At 40.2% G+C, this 13541-nt stretch overlaps 1 protein-coding gene across 1 annotated transcript; it reads right to left on the reverse strand.

Moving 5' to 3' along the window:
* Nucleotides 1-10844: 10844 nt before the first annotated feature.
* BECN2 (beclin 2) lies at nucleotides 10845-12143 on the reverse strand. The gene has a single exon (XM_060088385.1). It carries the CDS (start codon nucleotides 12141-12143, stop codon nucleotides 10845-10847), a length of 1299 nt encoding a protein of 432 aa, XP_059944368.1.
* Nucleotides 12144-13541: the final 1398 nt, after the last annotated feature.

Consider the following 13541-nt stretch of genomic DNA (forward strand, 5'->3'; position numbering starts at 1 on the left):
CCTTTTCCAAACACAACGCTCTGAGACTAGATATCAATTACAGGAAAAAGGATGTAAAAAATACAAGCACATGGAGGCTAAAATATACAATACTTAATGACGAAGAGATCACTGAAGAAATCAAAGAGGAACTCAAAAAATACCTAGAAATAAATGACAATGAAAACATGACAGCCCAAAACCTATGGGATGCAGGAAAAGCAGTTCTAAGAGGGAAGTTTATAGCAATACAATCCTACCTTAAGACACAAGAAACATCTCAAATAAACAACATAACCTTACACTTAAAGCAATTAGAGAAAGAAGAACAAAAAACCCCCAAAGTTAGCAGAAGGAAAGAAATCATAAAGATCAGATCAAAAATAAATGAAAAAGGAATGAAGGAAACGATAGCAAAGATCAATAAAACTAAAAGCTGGTTCTTTGAGCAGATAAACAAAATTGATAAGCTATTAGTCAGACTCATCAAGAATAAAAGAGAGAAGACATTCAAATCAATAGAATTAGACATGAAAAAGGAGAAGTAATAACTGACACTGCAGAAATACAAAAGATCATGAGAGATTACTGTAAGCAACTCTATGCCAATAAAATGGACAATGTGGAAGAAATGGAGAAATTCTTTGAAATGCACAACCTTCCGAGATGAACCAGGAAGAAATAGAAAATGTGAACCGACCAATCACAAGCACTGAAATTGAAACTGTTATTAAAAATCTTCCAACAAACAAAAGCCCAGGACCAGAAGGCTTCACAGGCGAATTCTATCAAACATTTACAGAAGAACTAACACCTATCCTTCTCAAACTCTTCCAAAATATAGCAGAGGAAGGAACACTCCCAAACTCATTTTACGAGGCCACCATAACCCTGATACCAAAACCAGATAAAGATGTTGCAAAGAAAGAAAACTCAGGCCAATATCACTGATGAACATAGATGCAAAAATCCTCAACAAAATACTAGCAAACAGAATCCAACAGCACATTAAGAGGATCATACACCACGATCAAGTGGGGTTTATCCCAGGAATGCAAGGATTCTTCAATATATGCAAATCAATCAATGTGATACACCATATTAACAAATTGAAGGAGAAAAACCATATGATCTTCCCAATCAATGCAGAGAAAGCTTTTGACAAAATTCAACACCCATTTGTGATAAAAACCCTGCAGAAAGTAGGCCTAGAGGGAACTTTCCTCAACATAATAAAGGCCATGTATGACAAACACATAGACAACATCGTCCTCAATGGTGAAAAACTAAAACCATTTCCACTAAGATCAGGAACAAGACAAGGTTGTACACTCTCACCACAATTATTCAACATAGTTTTGGAAGTTTTAGCCACAGCAATCAGAGAAGAAAAAGAAATAAAAGGAATACAAATCAGAAAAGAAGAAATAAAGATGTCACTGTTTGCAGATGACATAATACTATATATAGAGAATCCTAAAGATGCTACCAGAAAACTGCTAGAGCTAATCAATGAATTTGGTAAAGTAGCAGGATACAAAATTAATGCACAGAAATCTCTAGCATTCCTATACACTAATGATGAAAAATCTGAAAGTGAAATTAAGAAAACACTCCCATTTACCATTGCAACAAAAAGAATAAAATATCTAGGAATAAACTTACCTAAGGAAACAAAAGAACTGTATGCAGAAAACTATAAGACACTGATGAAAGAAATTAAAAATGATACAAATAGATGGAGAGATATATCATGTTCTTGGATTGTAAGAATCAACATTGTGAAAATGACTATACTACCCAAAGCAAGCTACAGATTCAGTGCAATCCCTCTCAAACTACCACTGGCATTTTTCACAGAACTACAACAAAAAATTTCACAATTTGTATGGAAATGCAAAAGACCCTGAATAGCCAATCTTGAGAACAAAAAACGGAGCTGGAGGAATCAGGCTCCCTGACTTCAGACTATACTACAAAGCTACAATAATCAAGACAGTATGGAACTGGCAAAAAAGCAGAAATATAGATCAATGGAACAGGATAGAAAGGCCAGAGATAAACCCATGCACATATGGTCACCTTATGTTTGATAAAGGAGGGAAGAATATACAATGGAGAAAAGACAGCCTCTTCAATAAGTGGTGCTGGGAAAACTGGACAGGTACATATAAAAGTATGAAATTAGAACACTCCCTAGCACCATACAAAAAAATAAACTCAAAATGGATTAAAGACCTAAATATAAGGCCAGACACTTTCAAACTCTTAGAGAAAAACATAGGCAGAACACTCTATGACATAAATCACAGCAAGATCCTTTTGGACCCACCTCCTAGAGTAATGGAAATAAAAACAAAGATAAACAAATGGGACCTAATGAAACTTCAAAGCTTTTGCACAGCAAAGGAGACCAGAAACAAGACCAAAAGACAACCCTCAGAATGGGAGAAAATATTTGCAAATGAAGCAACTGACAAAGGATTAATCTCCAAAATTTATAAACAGCTCATGCAGCTCAATATTAAAAAAAAAAACCAATCCAAAAATGGGCAGAAGACCTAAATAGACATTTCTCTAAAGAAAATATACAGATTGCCCACAAACACATGAAAGAATGCTCAATATCATTAATCATTAGAGAAATGCAAATGAAAACTACAATGAGATATCATCTCACACCAGTCAGAATGGTCATCATCTAAAAATCTAAAAACAATAAATGCTGGAGAGGGTGTGGAAAAAAGGGAACACTCTTGCACTGTTGGTGGGAATGTAAATTGATACAGCCACTATGGAGAACAGTATGGAAGTTTCTTTTAAAACTATAAATAGAACTACCATATGACCCAGCAATCCCACTACTGGGCATATACCCTGAGAAAACCATAATTCAAAAAGAGTTATGTACCAAAATGTTCATTGCAGCTCTATTTACAATAGCCAGGACATGGAAGCAACCTAAGTGTCCATCAACAGATGAATGGATAAAGAAGGTGTGGCACATATATACAATGGAATATTAGTCATAAAAAGAAACGAAATTGAGTTATTTGTAGTGAGGTGGATGGACCTAGAGTCTGTCATACAGAGTGAAGTAAGTCAGAAAGAGAAAAATACCATATGCTAACACACATATATGGAATCTAAGAAAAAAAAAAGTCCTGAAGAGCCTAGAGGCAAGATCAGAATAAAGACACAGACCTACTAGAGAGTGAACTTGAGGATATGGAGAGGGGGAAAGTTAAGCTGTGACAAAGTGAGAGAGTGACATGGACATATATACACTATCAAATGTAAAATAGATAGCTAGTGGGAAGCAGCTGCGTAGCACAGGGAGATCAGCTCGGCGTTTTGTTACCACCTAAAGAGGTGGGATAGCGAGGGTGGGAGGGAGGAAGATGCAAGAGGGAAGAGATATGGGGACATATGTATATGTATAACTGATTCACTTTGTTATAAAGCAAAAACTAACACACCATCGTAAACCAATTATAGTGCAATAAAGATGTTTAAAAAAAAGTTTTTGAGACACTTCCCTGGTGGCACAGTGGTTAAGAATCTGCCTTCCAGGCTTCCCTGGTGATGCAGTGGTTAAGAATCCACCTGCCAATGCAGCGGACACGGGTTTGAGCCCTGGTTGGGAAAGATCCCACATGACGCAGAGCATCTAAGCCTGTGCACCACAACTACTGAGCCTGCGCTGTATAACCCACGAGCCACAACTACTAAAGCCAGTTTTCCTAGAGTCCATGCTCCACAACTAGAGAAGCCACCGCAATGAGAAGCCTTTAATGAAGGCTTCACAATGAAGAGTATCCCCCCCTCACTGCAACTAGAGAAAGCCCACATGAAGCAACGAAAACCCAACGCAGCCAAAAATATATTTAAAAAAAAAAAGAAAAAAAAAAGAATCTGCCTTCCAATGCAGGGTATGAACGTTTGATCCCTGGTCAGGGAATTAGATCCCACATGCATGCCACAGCTAAGAGTTTGTATGCCACAACTATGGAGCCCACAAGCCACAACTAAGGAGCCCGTGAGCCACAACTACGGAGCCCGCCTGCTTCAACAAAGACCCGGCACAACCAAAATAAATAAATAAAATAAAATAAAATAAAATAAAACAAAATATAATAAAAAGGTTTTGAATATATAAAACATTATTTAAAAGTTAAAATTCTGTGAAAAATATGCTCAGAAAAGTCTTACATCCATTTCTATCCCTTCCACTTCACTCCTTCTCCAATAGGTAACCTAAATTGAACAAAACCACTGCTGAAAGACATTTTTGAGACAATTGGTAAAATTAGTTTCTTCCCTCGAGTTTTAGGTGAAACCAGGGTATAAATGATAATTTTATTAATATGGCTATGATATTGGGGTTATGTAGATATAAAATGACATTCAAAAAAGAGTGATAAATATTTGTGAACCAGTGCATATAGAATGGTCTCAATTTATAAAATAATGGAAAAGAAGTCAGATATATGATCAACTTGGCCCTCTCTACCTGATGCCCAATGAAGATTGATACCGGACTTCCCTGGTAGTCCAGTGAGTAGGGCTCCATGTTCCCAATGCAAGGGGCCCAGCTTTGATCCCTGGTTGGGGAACTAGATCCCACACGCATGCTGCAACGAAGAGTTCACATACTGCAACTAAGAATCCCGCATGTTTCAACTATAAGCCTATAAGCCTGCATGAGCCCACATGCCGCAACTAAAAGATTCCTCATGCTGCAAATAAGACTCAGCACAGCCAAAATAAATAAATAATTTTTTTTAGAAAAAAGATGTTAAGAAAAAAAAAAAAAGATTGTTACCAACCTCCATTTTAAGAGAAATCTTCAATGAGATCTTGAAGTTGTGCTGTGTCTTATTTATTTCAAGTTGCTGATTGAAGTCCAAACATTACTAAAGATCAAATTCCTCACCTCCAAGAACGCATAGATCTCTCTCCTCCTCACTCCAATTCATTTACTTAAGAACAAATAACATTGTTTTACAGGATTTTCACATTGATAAAACTCTTTCATAAATTTTATCTCATTTAGTTCTCAGAGAAACGATGTGAAATAAACCAGAGGTTTCAAATTGGCCAAAGGGCCAAATGTGGCCCCCATAACTGTTTTATTTGACTCAGAATGTTTTCAAATATTTTGATTAGATACTGTGATTTAGAAACAAAGAAATGTCTTATAAAAATCTAGATACCCAGGTTCCCCTGAAAAGTTGGAAAATCTTGAAGCAGGGACCTAGGATTCCAGGATGGAATTGGTTGAAGCTGCAACGCCCTCAACCCCTATAGATAGTTCAGGCACTTTCCAGTTTGTCACATCCTTAGCAGGCCAGATTTCTACCTTTCTGGCTATAGTTAAGGATACTTGAGTGTGCAGCTCTCCAGAGTTTCTGTCCTTCCCAAAATGACCCAGACTGAGGAGAACTCTACTCCAGGGGTGCTTCCCCTCTACTGCAGTGTAGCCATGGCTTTCTAGCCATGCCACAGGCTTTCAGCTTCCTGCACAGTTCCCTGTAGAGAGATCTGCTCAAACACTATTGTCTAGAAGCTGACCCAAGATTCTCCTGTGTAGCCACAGATAGAACTATTTACTGGTCACTGAGGGTCATTGGGATTTCATCAGGAGGTAACCATCCAGGATTCAATGAGTCTCCTCCCAAGTGCTTTCAGAAAACTCTACTTAAAGGCTTTGTCTCTCAAGTGGCAATAGGTTTCTTTGGTTCTTCTCTACAAAGCCTCAATTCTAAGAGTTGACCATCCTCTGGGGTGATAAATGTCCAGGAACAAATTGATCCTCCTCACTTTCTAGTGAGACTTCTCTTCAGGGGTCCCAGACACTCTTCTCAGCAGCTTCCCGTTAGAGCAATGGAATAAAGAAAATATGAGCAAAACTGGACACTCTTACAACCACTGGAAACCTTCACCTGCACTGGTCATAAACATGAGAACAGACAATCCAGACATGGTTCTCATCTCTGTCATCCTTGAGCCTGGGCCAAATACCAGCCCATTCTGAGAGTTCTCCTTTCACATACTTTTTCTTCAGATTCTTCCCTCTGATCTTGAATCTCATTGCAGTCCTTTCTCTATGGTCCCTGTAACGCTGTTCCATGATAAACTTCCTGAACTTCTTCCACTATTCAGTGCCCTTTTACTCTCCCTCATTCACTGCAGGCTTCAGAACTTGATCTCCTTCTCCTTCCCAGTTCCCCTCACCACCATGTGCACATTCTATCCCGAGTACCTCCTCAAAGTTGCCTGAACTATTTCTTGCCAACAACCTGCAGCTTTGTTATAAATTATCCATATTTGCATCTCCTCCCACTTTCTCCCTAGTCTCCAAGAGCTGTATTTTCTCCTGTTCTGAATAGTCCTTTCAACTTCCTTCATGATTAGGTTTATTTCTCCTCTGACATTGTCAATTTATGTAAACCCCTACCCACCCTTATGCACACACTCTATTTTTAATCTTTCTCTACTATACTCTTACTTTTAAAAATATTTATTTATTTATTTGGCTGCATCGGGTCTTAGTTGCAGTACATGGGTTCTTCATTGTGGCATGTGGGCTCTAGAGTGTGGGCTTAATAGCCCCGTGGCAGGTGGGATCTTAGTTATGTGACCAGGGATCGAACCCACATCCCTTGCATTGAAAGGTGGATTCTTAAACACTGGACCACCAAGGAAGTCCCATACACCCTTAATTTTATACTGTAAAAATTCTCAGATTTGTCCCAGTTTTAGAGTCCTCTGCTTTATCTATATTCTTCCCCAATGGTCAAAGGTCTCAAAAGAATTGTCCACATCCACTAGCTCTACTTCTTTATTTCCCTTTCACTCTTCCATCAACTGCCAGCTGGATCTTGCCATCATCATGCTGAAAGTTCTCTTATCAAAAGCAACAAAAATCTCCTACTTTTCTTTACTCTCTTCTCATAACTTTCTGGAAGCTTTTTCTCTTGCTTACTTCTGTTTATTCATCTAATTCTCTAACTATCACCTGCTATTTCCTTCATGGATTTATCTAGGGCTGGTGTTTTTGAGGACACCCGCACCTTCCAACTTGCTGACTTAATGAGTGTTCAGTCCACTAGAGTCTACACTGCTTCTGCTGTGACATTTCTAAAATGCAAGTCTGTGACTTCTGGTGATTTGTCTACTGTGGTCAAGGTGTGTAGCGGTGGGCTTCCAAGGCACTGTACTGGCTAGAAATTCAAAATTGGTGTGGTATTGATGACCCTCCAAGACAGTGGTCTTTCTTATATCTCTGTCTTATTTCTCAACAGCAACACTCCCACTGAAACACACTGAGTTGCAGCCCTGCAGCTCCTGGCAGGTGGCCTGTCTATGCTTTTCTCTCCTTGTTCCAAATGCTCCCTCTGTTAAAAAGATTGTGACTTTGGAAGTCTGGAATGGACCTGACAGTTTTCATTTCTTACAAGTCTTAAGTGATGCTGGTACATCTTTTTCCATATTTTACTTTTCATAGCCTGGAACTTCTTTTTTTCTACAAGTGATTTACCTAAGACAGTAACAGAAGAACAAATGCTGCACAGTTCCACTCATGAGAAATCTAAAACTGGGCTCCCCTGGTGGCGCAGTGGTTAAGACTCCACCTGCCAACACGGGGGGCACAGATTCAAGCCCTGGTCCGGGAAGATCCCACATGCTGCTGAGCAATTAAACCTGTGCGCCACAACTACTGAGCCGGTGCTCTACAGCCCACAAGCCACAACTACTGAGCCCACGTGCTGCAACTACTGTGTTGCAACTACTGAAGCCCCTGCACCTAGAGCCCGTTCTCTGCAACAAGAAAAGCCACCGCAATGAGAAGCCCATGCACCACAACGAAGAGTAGCCCCCGCTCACAGCAACCAGAGAAAGCCCACATGCAACAACGAAGACCCAACGCAGCCAAAATAAATAAATAAATAAGTTTATTTTAAAAAAAGGAAAGAAATCTAAAATAGTCAAACACATAGAAACAGAGTAGAATGGTGGTTGTTGGGGACTGAGGGAAAGGGGAAATGGAGAGTTGCTATTCAGTGCGTATAGTTTCAATTGTGCAAGGTAATTAAGTTCTGGAGATCTGCAGTACAACATTGTGCCTATACTTCACAACACTATACTGTACCCTCAAAATCTACTGAGGTTGAATCTCATGTTAAGTGTTCTTAACACAAAATGAATGAATGAATGAATGAGTGAGTGAGTGAATGAATGAATGAATAAATAAAACTGATTTACCTTTTATTTCAGGTGCCTAAAATCTCTTGGCCTAGTAGTTTCTGACACTCAAATGACTTCAATGGAAAATATGTACCTATGTGAGAAATTTGGAGATGGAGAGGGGGAATGGGGATAGATAGTCACAAAATGAAACAGAATAATTCTGTGATTTATCCATTCAATTATTCATTGAGGATCTACTATGTGGCAGGCATTGTGCAGACTGTTGGGGACATAACTACAAATACAATAGACATAGTCCATGACTTGATGGACTATGGCCTAGAGCAGGGGTCAGAAAACTATGGCCTACAGGCCAAATCCACCTTGCTGTCTTTTTTGATGAATATAGTTTCACTACAACACAGCTATGCCCATTCATTTACACATTTTCTGTGGCTGGTTTTATGCTGTAACAGCACAACTGAATAGTTACTACAATTTAGTAATTGCAACAGAGACCACATGGACCAAAAATCTTAAAATATTCACTATTTGGCCTTTTACACGAAAAGTTTACAAACCCCTGTTCTAGAACACTTGATAATATAGTTTTCTGTGCAAAAGGCTTTTTATTACATTATTCTTAGGAATTTAACAGTTTGAACTATTTTAAAATTCTCTTTCTAATTGTTACTTATATATAGAAATACATTTGGTTTTGGTAATTGACTTTGTAGTCAGTGAATTTCTTAATTCACTTATTAATTCTAATCATTTATGTGTTGATTATTGGGATATCATTACACAGTTATGTCATATGCAAATAAAAATTTTATTTTTTCCCTTCTAATCTTTATACCTTTTACTTCTAATCTATTGTACTAACTAGGATCACCAACACCAACATGTTAAATAGAAATACTGATAACTAATATTCTGTATCTTTCCTAATCTCAAGTGGAAAGATTTTTTTTTAAATACAAAATTTTCATGGAAATACTTCATATATTCAAGGAATATATATTCTTGGAGTTATTTTTTCTCTAACTACTTTTAAATATTCAGTTTATATTACATTTTATAACCTAACCTTTTTACTTAATATATGATAAGCAATTTCATTAAATATTATGTAAATATTCTTCTATAACATCTTAATACCTACACGGTAATTCATTATATGCTTGGACCTTAATTCATTTAACCAATCTCCTAGGAGTTTTCTATTACCTCTGAGTCTGTGACCAATTAGTCAACTTCCTGTTCACATTTTCCACAGCAATGACTTCTATTTACAGATGCTGAGTATGTATGAGAGGAGGTTCTAGGCACCATCTGGACTACTAAGCTAAAGTAGCTCTCAGGAAGTTTGTAGTTTGGTTAGAAAACACACAGAGAAGAGCATGGGCAAAGACCAGATGGAGAATGGACTTAGCATGTTTGGGAACAGAAAGGAGCTGGGAGCAGTATGAGGTGAGCCTAGAGAAGCAGGCAGGACAGATCACCCAGGCTGAAAGCCATGGTAAGAATTTGGGACTTTATTCTGAGAGCAATGGAGAAGCAGGTAAATGACATGACACAATTTGATTTTTTAAAAAATTTTTTGGCTTCACTGCATGGTGCAGTGGCATGTGGGATCTTAGTTCCCCAACCAGGGATGGAACCCATGCCCCCTGCAGTGGAAGGGCAGAGTCTTAACCACTGGACTGCCAGGGAAGTTCCACAATTTGCAGTTCTAAAAAGTCCTCTGGGGGGCTTCCCTGGTGGCACAGTGGTTGAGAGTCCATCTGCCGATGCAGGGGACACGGGTTCGTGCCCTGGTCCAGGAAGATCCCACATGCCGCGGAGTGGCTGGGTCCGTGAACCATGGCCGCTGGGCCTGCGCGTCCAGAGCCTGTGCTCCGCAACGGGAGAGGCCGCAGCAGTGAGAGGCCCGTGTACCGCAAAAAAAAAAAAAAAAAAAAAAAAAAAAAAAACAATAGTCCTCTGGGTTCTACAACCTTCAGCTCTCTGTAAGGGTTCACCTTGTGACCCTTACCTGACCATTGATCAGCAGAAACGTTACCAGTCCTCTCTGGCCACCACAGCCCCTCACCTCCATGTTAGTCTCAACATAATGGCACAGCCCAAATGACACACTTTTCACTTTAAATCATTGAAGAAAGTGTAGAAGTTTATTGAAAGTTTTTCTGGGATGAAGAGGAAGGATTTACACTGTATATCACAGCAGAAATGTAATCATCTTTCAATAGTTACTTCTTGACTCCAAAGTTCCACTACATACAATGGCCCAAGTACTTTCCTCATAAAAAATTAAAGACCTCCACCTCTCTCCTTACTACCCCATCCTCTCACCCCCCACCCACCCCTCAGTTCTCTCTGCAATCTTTATCCCTTCTTAAGGAGGAATAATCTTGTCATCGTATGATTTCACCTTTGTCATTTTGAATGTTTGTCTGGGAAGAAAGGGAGAGGACAAAGATGTGCTGGGGAAGACAGCAAAGTCTTTTGGTTTGCTCTGGACAATAATCTTAAATTAGTGCCTGTATGGCCATCCATTTTTAAAATTATAAACATATTCTTCAGTTTTAAATTTTATCTGATAACATTTTCACAAATAAAATCTTAAAGCAAAAAAAAAGGAAAAAAACCTCTCTCTCATAGAAAAAATGTTATTTTTGACAATATCTTAAGGAAACCCAAGTGAGACTACATTTAAAATTTATAAGCATAAGCTTGAGTGCTTTTGTCCACTCCTCCTCTGTGTTCAAGTGGGTTCTGATGGAATAGAATCCACCACTGCTTCCAGGGTCTTCCATCAGGCCTTTCTTCACATGAATCTTGTAGGGCAAACAGAGACCTGACCCACCTTTCTCAGCCAGTTCCTTGAACTGCTGCATGCAGTCCAGGAAAGCCGTCATAGCCTGGTCAAATTGGTTATGCAAGAAAACGTTCTGCTTCCCATTAGAGAACAATGGCAGCTCAGTGCAGTCATCTGTTAAAGACTTCAGATAGGAATGGTTTCCACAGGGGATGAGTCGGTACCTCTGAAACTCCAGTCCAATTGTATTGGACAGGGCAAGGAGCAGCAAGGCTGTCTGTCCCCAGGCTATGTTAATCTCATTCCAGCACACAGGGACAGTGGGGAGGCAGCCCAATCTGAAGTTATTGATGGTAGTTAAGGGGCCGTCATGCCAGATCTCAAATGTGGCATTAAAGACACTGGTTTTCTCCAGCTGGTGCCACTGGATCTGGGCATACCATAGCCGTTTCTCCACACTACTCAGCTCGTCATGTAGTTCTAGTTGTTGCCATTTCAATGTACTGTAGTCCTTCTGGTACTGCTTTTCTTGCTGGTCCAGCATCTCAGTCTCTGCCTGGGCTGCCTCGAGATCTGCTGCCGCTCTTTCTCGGTTCTTCTCCACCTCCTCAAGCTCCTGGACCAGCCTCGTTTCCTCCAGCTCCAGACCCTTCAGCTTCTCCTGCAACATCTCCCTCTCCTCACTTATCAACTCCCTGGTCTCCAAACAGCGTTTGTAGCTCTGAATCTCAGATTCTGTGATGGTGAGTTGAACGTCCAGTTGCTCTAAAAGATTGTCAGTACAGTCCTCACACATGGGGTTGTCCACATCTGTTTCACCAGAGAGGATATCAAAAATGTCACTTGCAGCCTTCTGGATGCTACTGAGAGTTCTCAGGGAGCCCAAATTCCCAAGCAGGGTGAAGTTGTCAGAATTGTCCCGGGCTGTTCTGCCACCAGGGAGGCCAGGAAGGGTCCTGTAAGAGGCACCTTCCTGTAGATTTTCAAAATCTGACTCCTCCCTGGAAGGAGGGCCTCCCTCCTGGGTTTCTCCTGGCTCTCCCTGAGCTGAGATGAGCATCAAAGCTTCAGGTTCTTGGGAGGTCTCCATGGACTGATTCAGTTTCAGGGACTGGCTGCAGCGTTGGCAAATGAAGCGGAGGGAGGACATGGTGGAGGTCTTGACTCTCACCTTGACACTGTTTCCTCCGGGTGCCAGGGAATTAACCCTTTATACCTTTTAAGACTCTTTCTAGAGGAGAGATTCTTTTCAAAAGCATATCTCATCTTGTCACTGTCCTAAAAACCTTACAATGGTACCCTCCTTAGATACCTTTAGACCTCCCTTCACTCCTTATAGACAAGTGACTCTTTCTAAAAAGAAAAGCTGATCATCTTACTCCTCCTTTAACATTAAAGAGTATTCTTCCTAAAACTAAAATCTGATCATGGGCCTCTCCTTAAAAGGTTTAATGCCCTTATCTTATCTTAAGATAAAGTCCAATCATCTTAACCTGACACCAAGGCCTCTGCCCATCTTTCCAGCTTTTCTTCTCCCCATTTCCTGCCACCCTCACCATGCACTCCTGCATAATAACTGAATTTCAGTTCTTCCAACATTTCTTATTGTTCCTTCTGACTAGAACACTCTTCCTTTCCCTCTTTACCTGGATAACTTCTACCCATCCTTTAGGGTTAGGTGTCATTTCCTTCAGGAAGCCTTCCCTGACTACCAAATTTAGGCTTTCTGTCTTGATGACACACTTCACATTCTTTATCACATAGTAATGTAATGGGCATACATGGAAAATATATTAGCTTAATTAACAAATCACACCAAATAAAGTAGTTTGGAGGTTATGTATTTTGCCATCAGCTCAGCCAGAGATTAATGCACCAAGCATTTACATAACATAAAAGAGCAAATAACAAAAAACTTTACAAGTATGTTGACTTCCATAGACAACCACCCAAGTAAGCACATTATGTTAGCCAGAAGTACTTGCTCTGAAATAAAACCCTTGTGAACTTCTAACCCGCAGTTATTGACTTGATGGAGTGGAGCATAAGATAAATGCACACAGAAGAACCCAGTCTTAAATGGAGACCACAGTAAGGGGCGGAAAGTCATAGGGCCTGTCTCTCCCAGTGTCCAGCAGGAAGCAGCATGCCAACCACACCAGGAGAGGCTCAGGGCTGGGGGGTGGGGGGTGGGGGCAGCAGGAAGCCTTCCTGCAGACTCACTGAAGTGTGGCCCAGGACCTTACCAGTTTAAGCACACGAGTCAGTTGTGCTACACTGCACTTCATGCTGAGGGACTATGCTCTAGCAAGGAAACACACCTCCCACTGGCCACTCTTCACTGTAGTTTTCAAACCCCACTTAATCAGTCACCATCAAGGCTGAAATTAGTAATTTACACGTGTTACCACTTAGCTCTTCATGCATGCTTTCACCAGTATCCTATGTGAACCTCAAAAATTCCTGGGAGGTGGGAAGACTGGAAGTGCATTAAGGTAAAGAGAGGTTGAACAACTAGTCAAGGGTCCTTCTAGCCCTCATAACCTCT

The sequence above is a fragment of the Mesoplodon densirostris genome, chromosome 2, assembly GCF_025265405.1.
Source record: "Mesoplodon densirostris isolate mMesDen1 chromosome 2, mMesDen1 primary haplotype, whole genome shotgun sequence".
Taxonomy (NCBI): Eukaryota; Metazoa; Chordata; class Mammalia; order Artiodactyla; family Ziphiidae; genus Mesoplodon; species Mesoplodon densirostris.

Bases quoted from the DNA above. Each gene is read 5' to 3' on its own strand.
- BECN2 (XM_060088385.1), bottom strand. From the start codon at position 12,143: ATGTCCTCCCTCCGCTTCATTTGCCAACGCTGCAGCCAGTCCCTGAAA.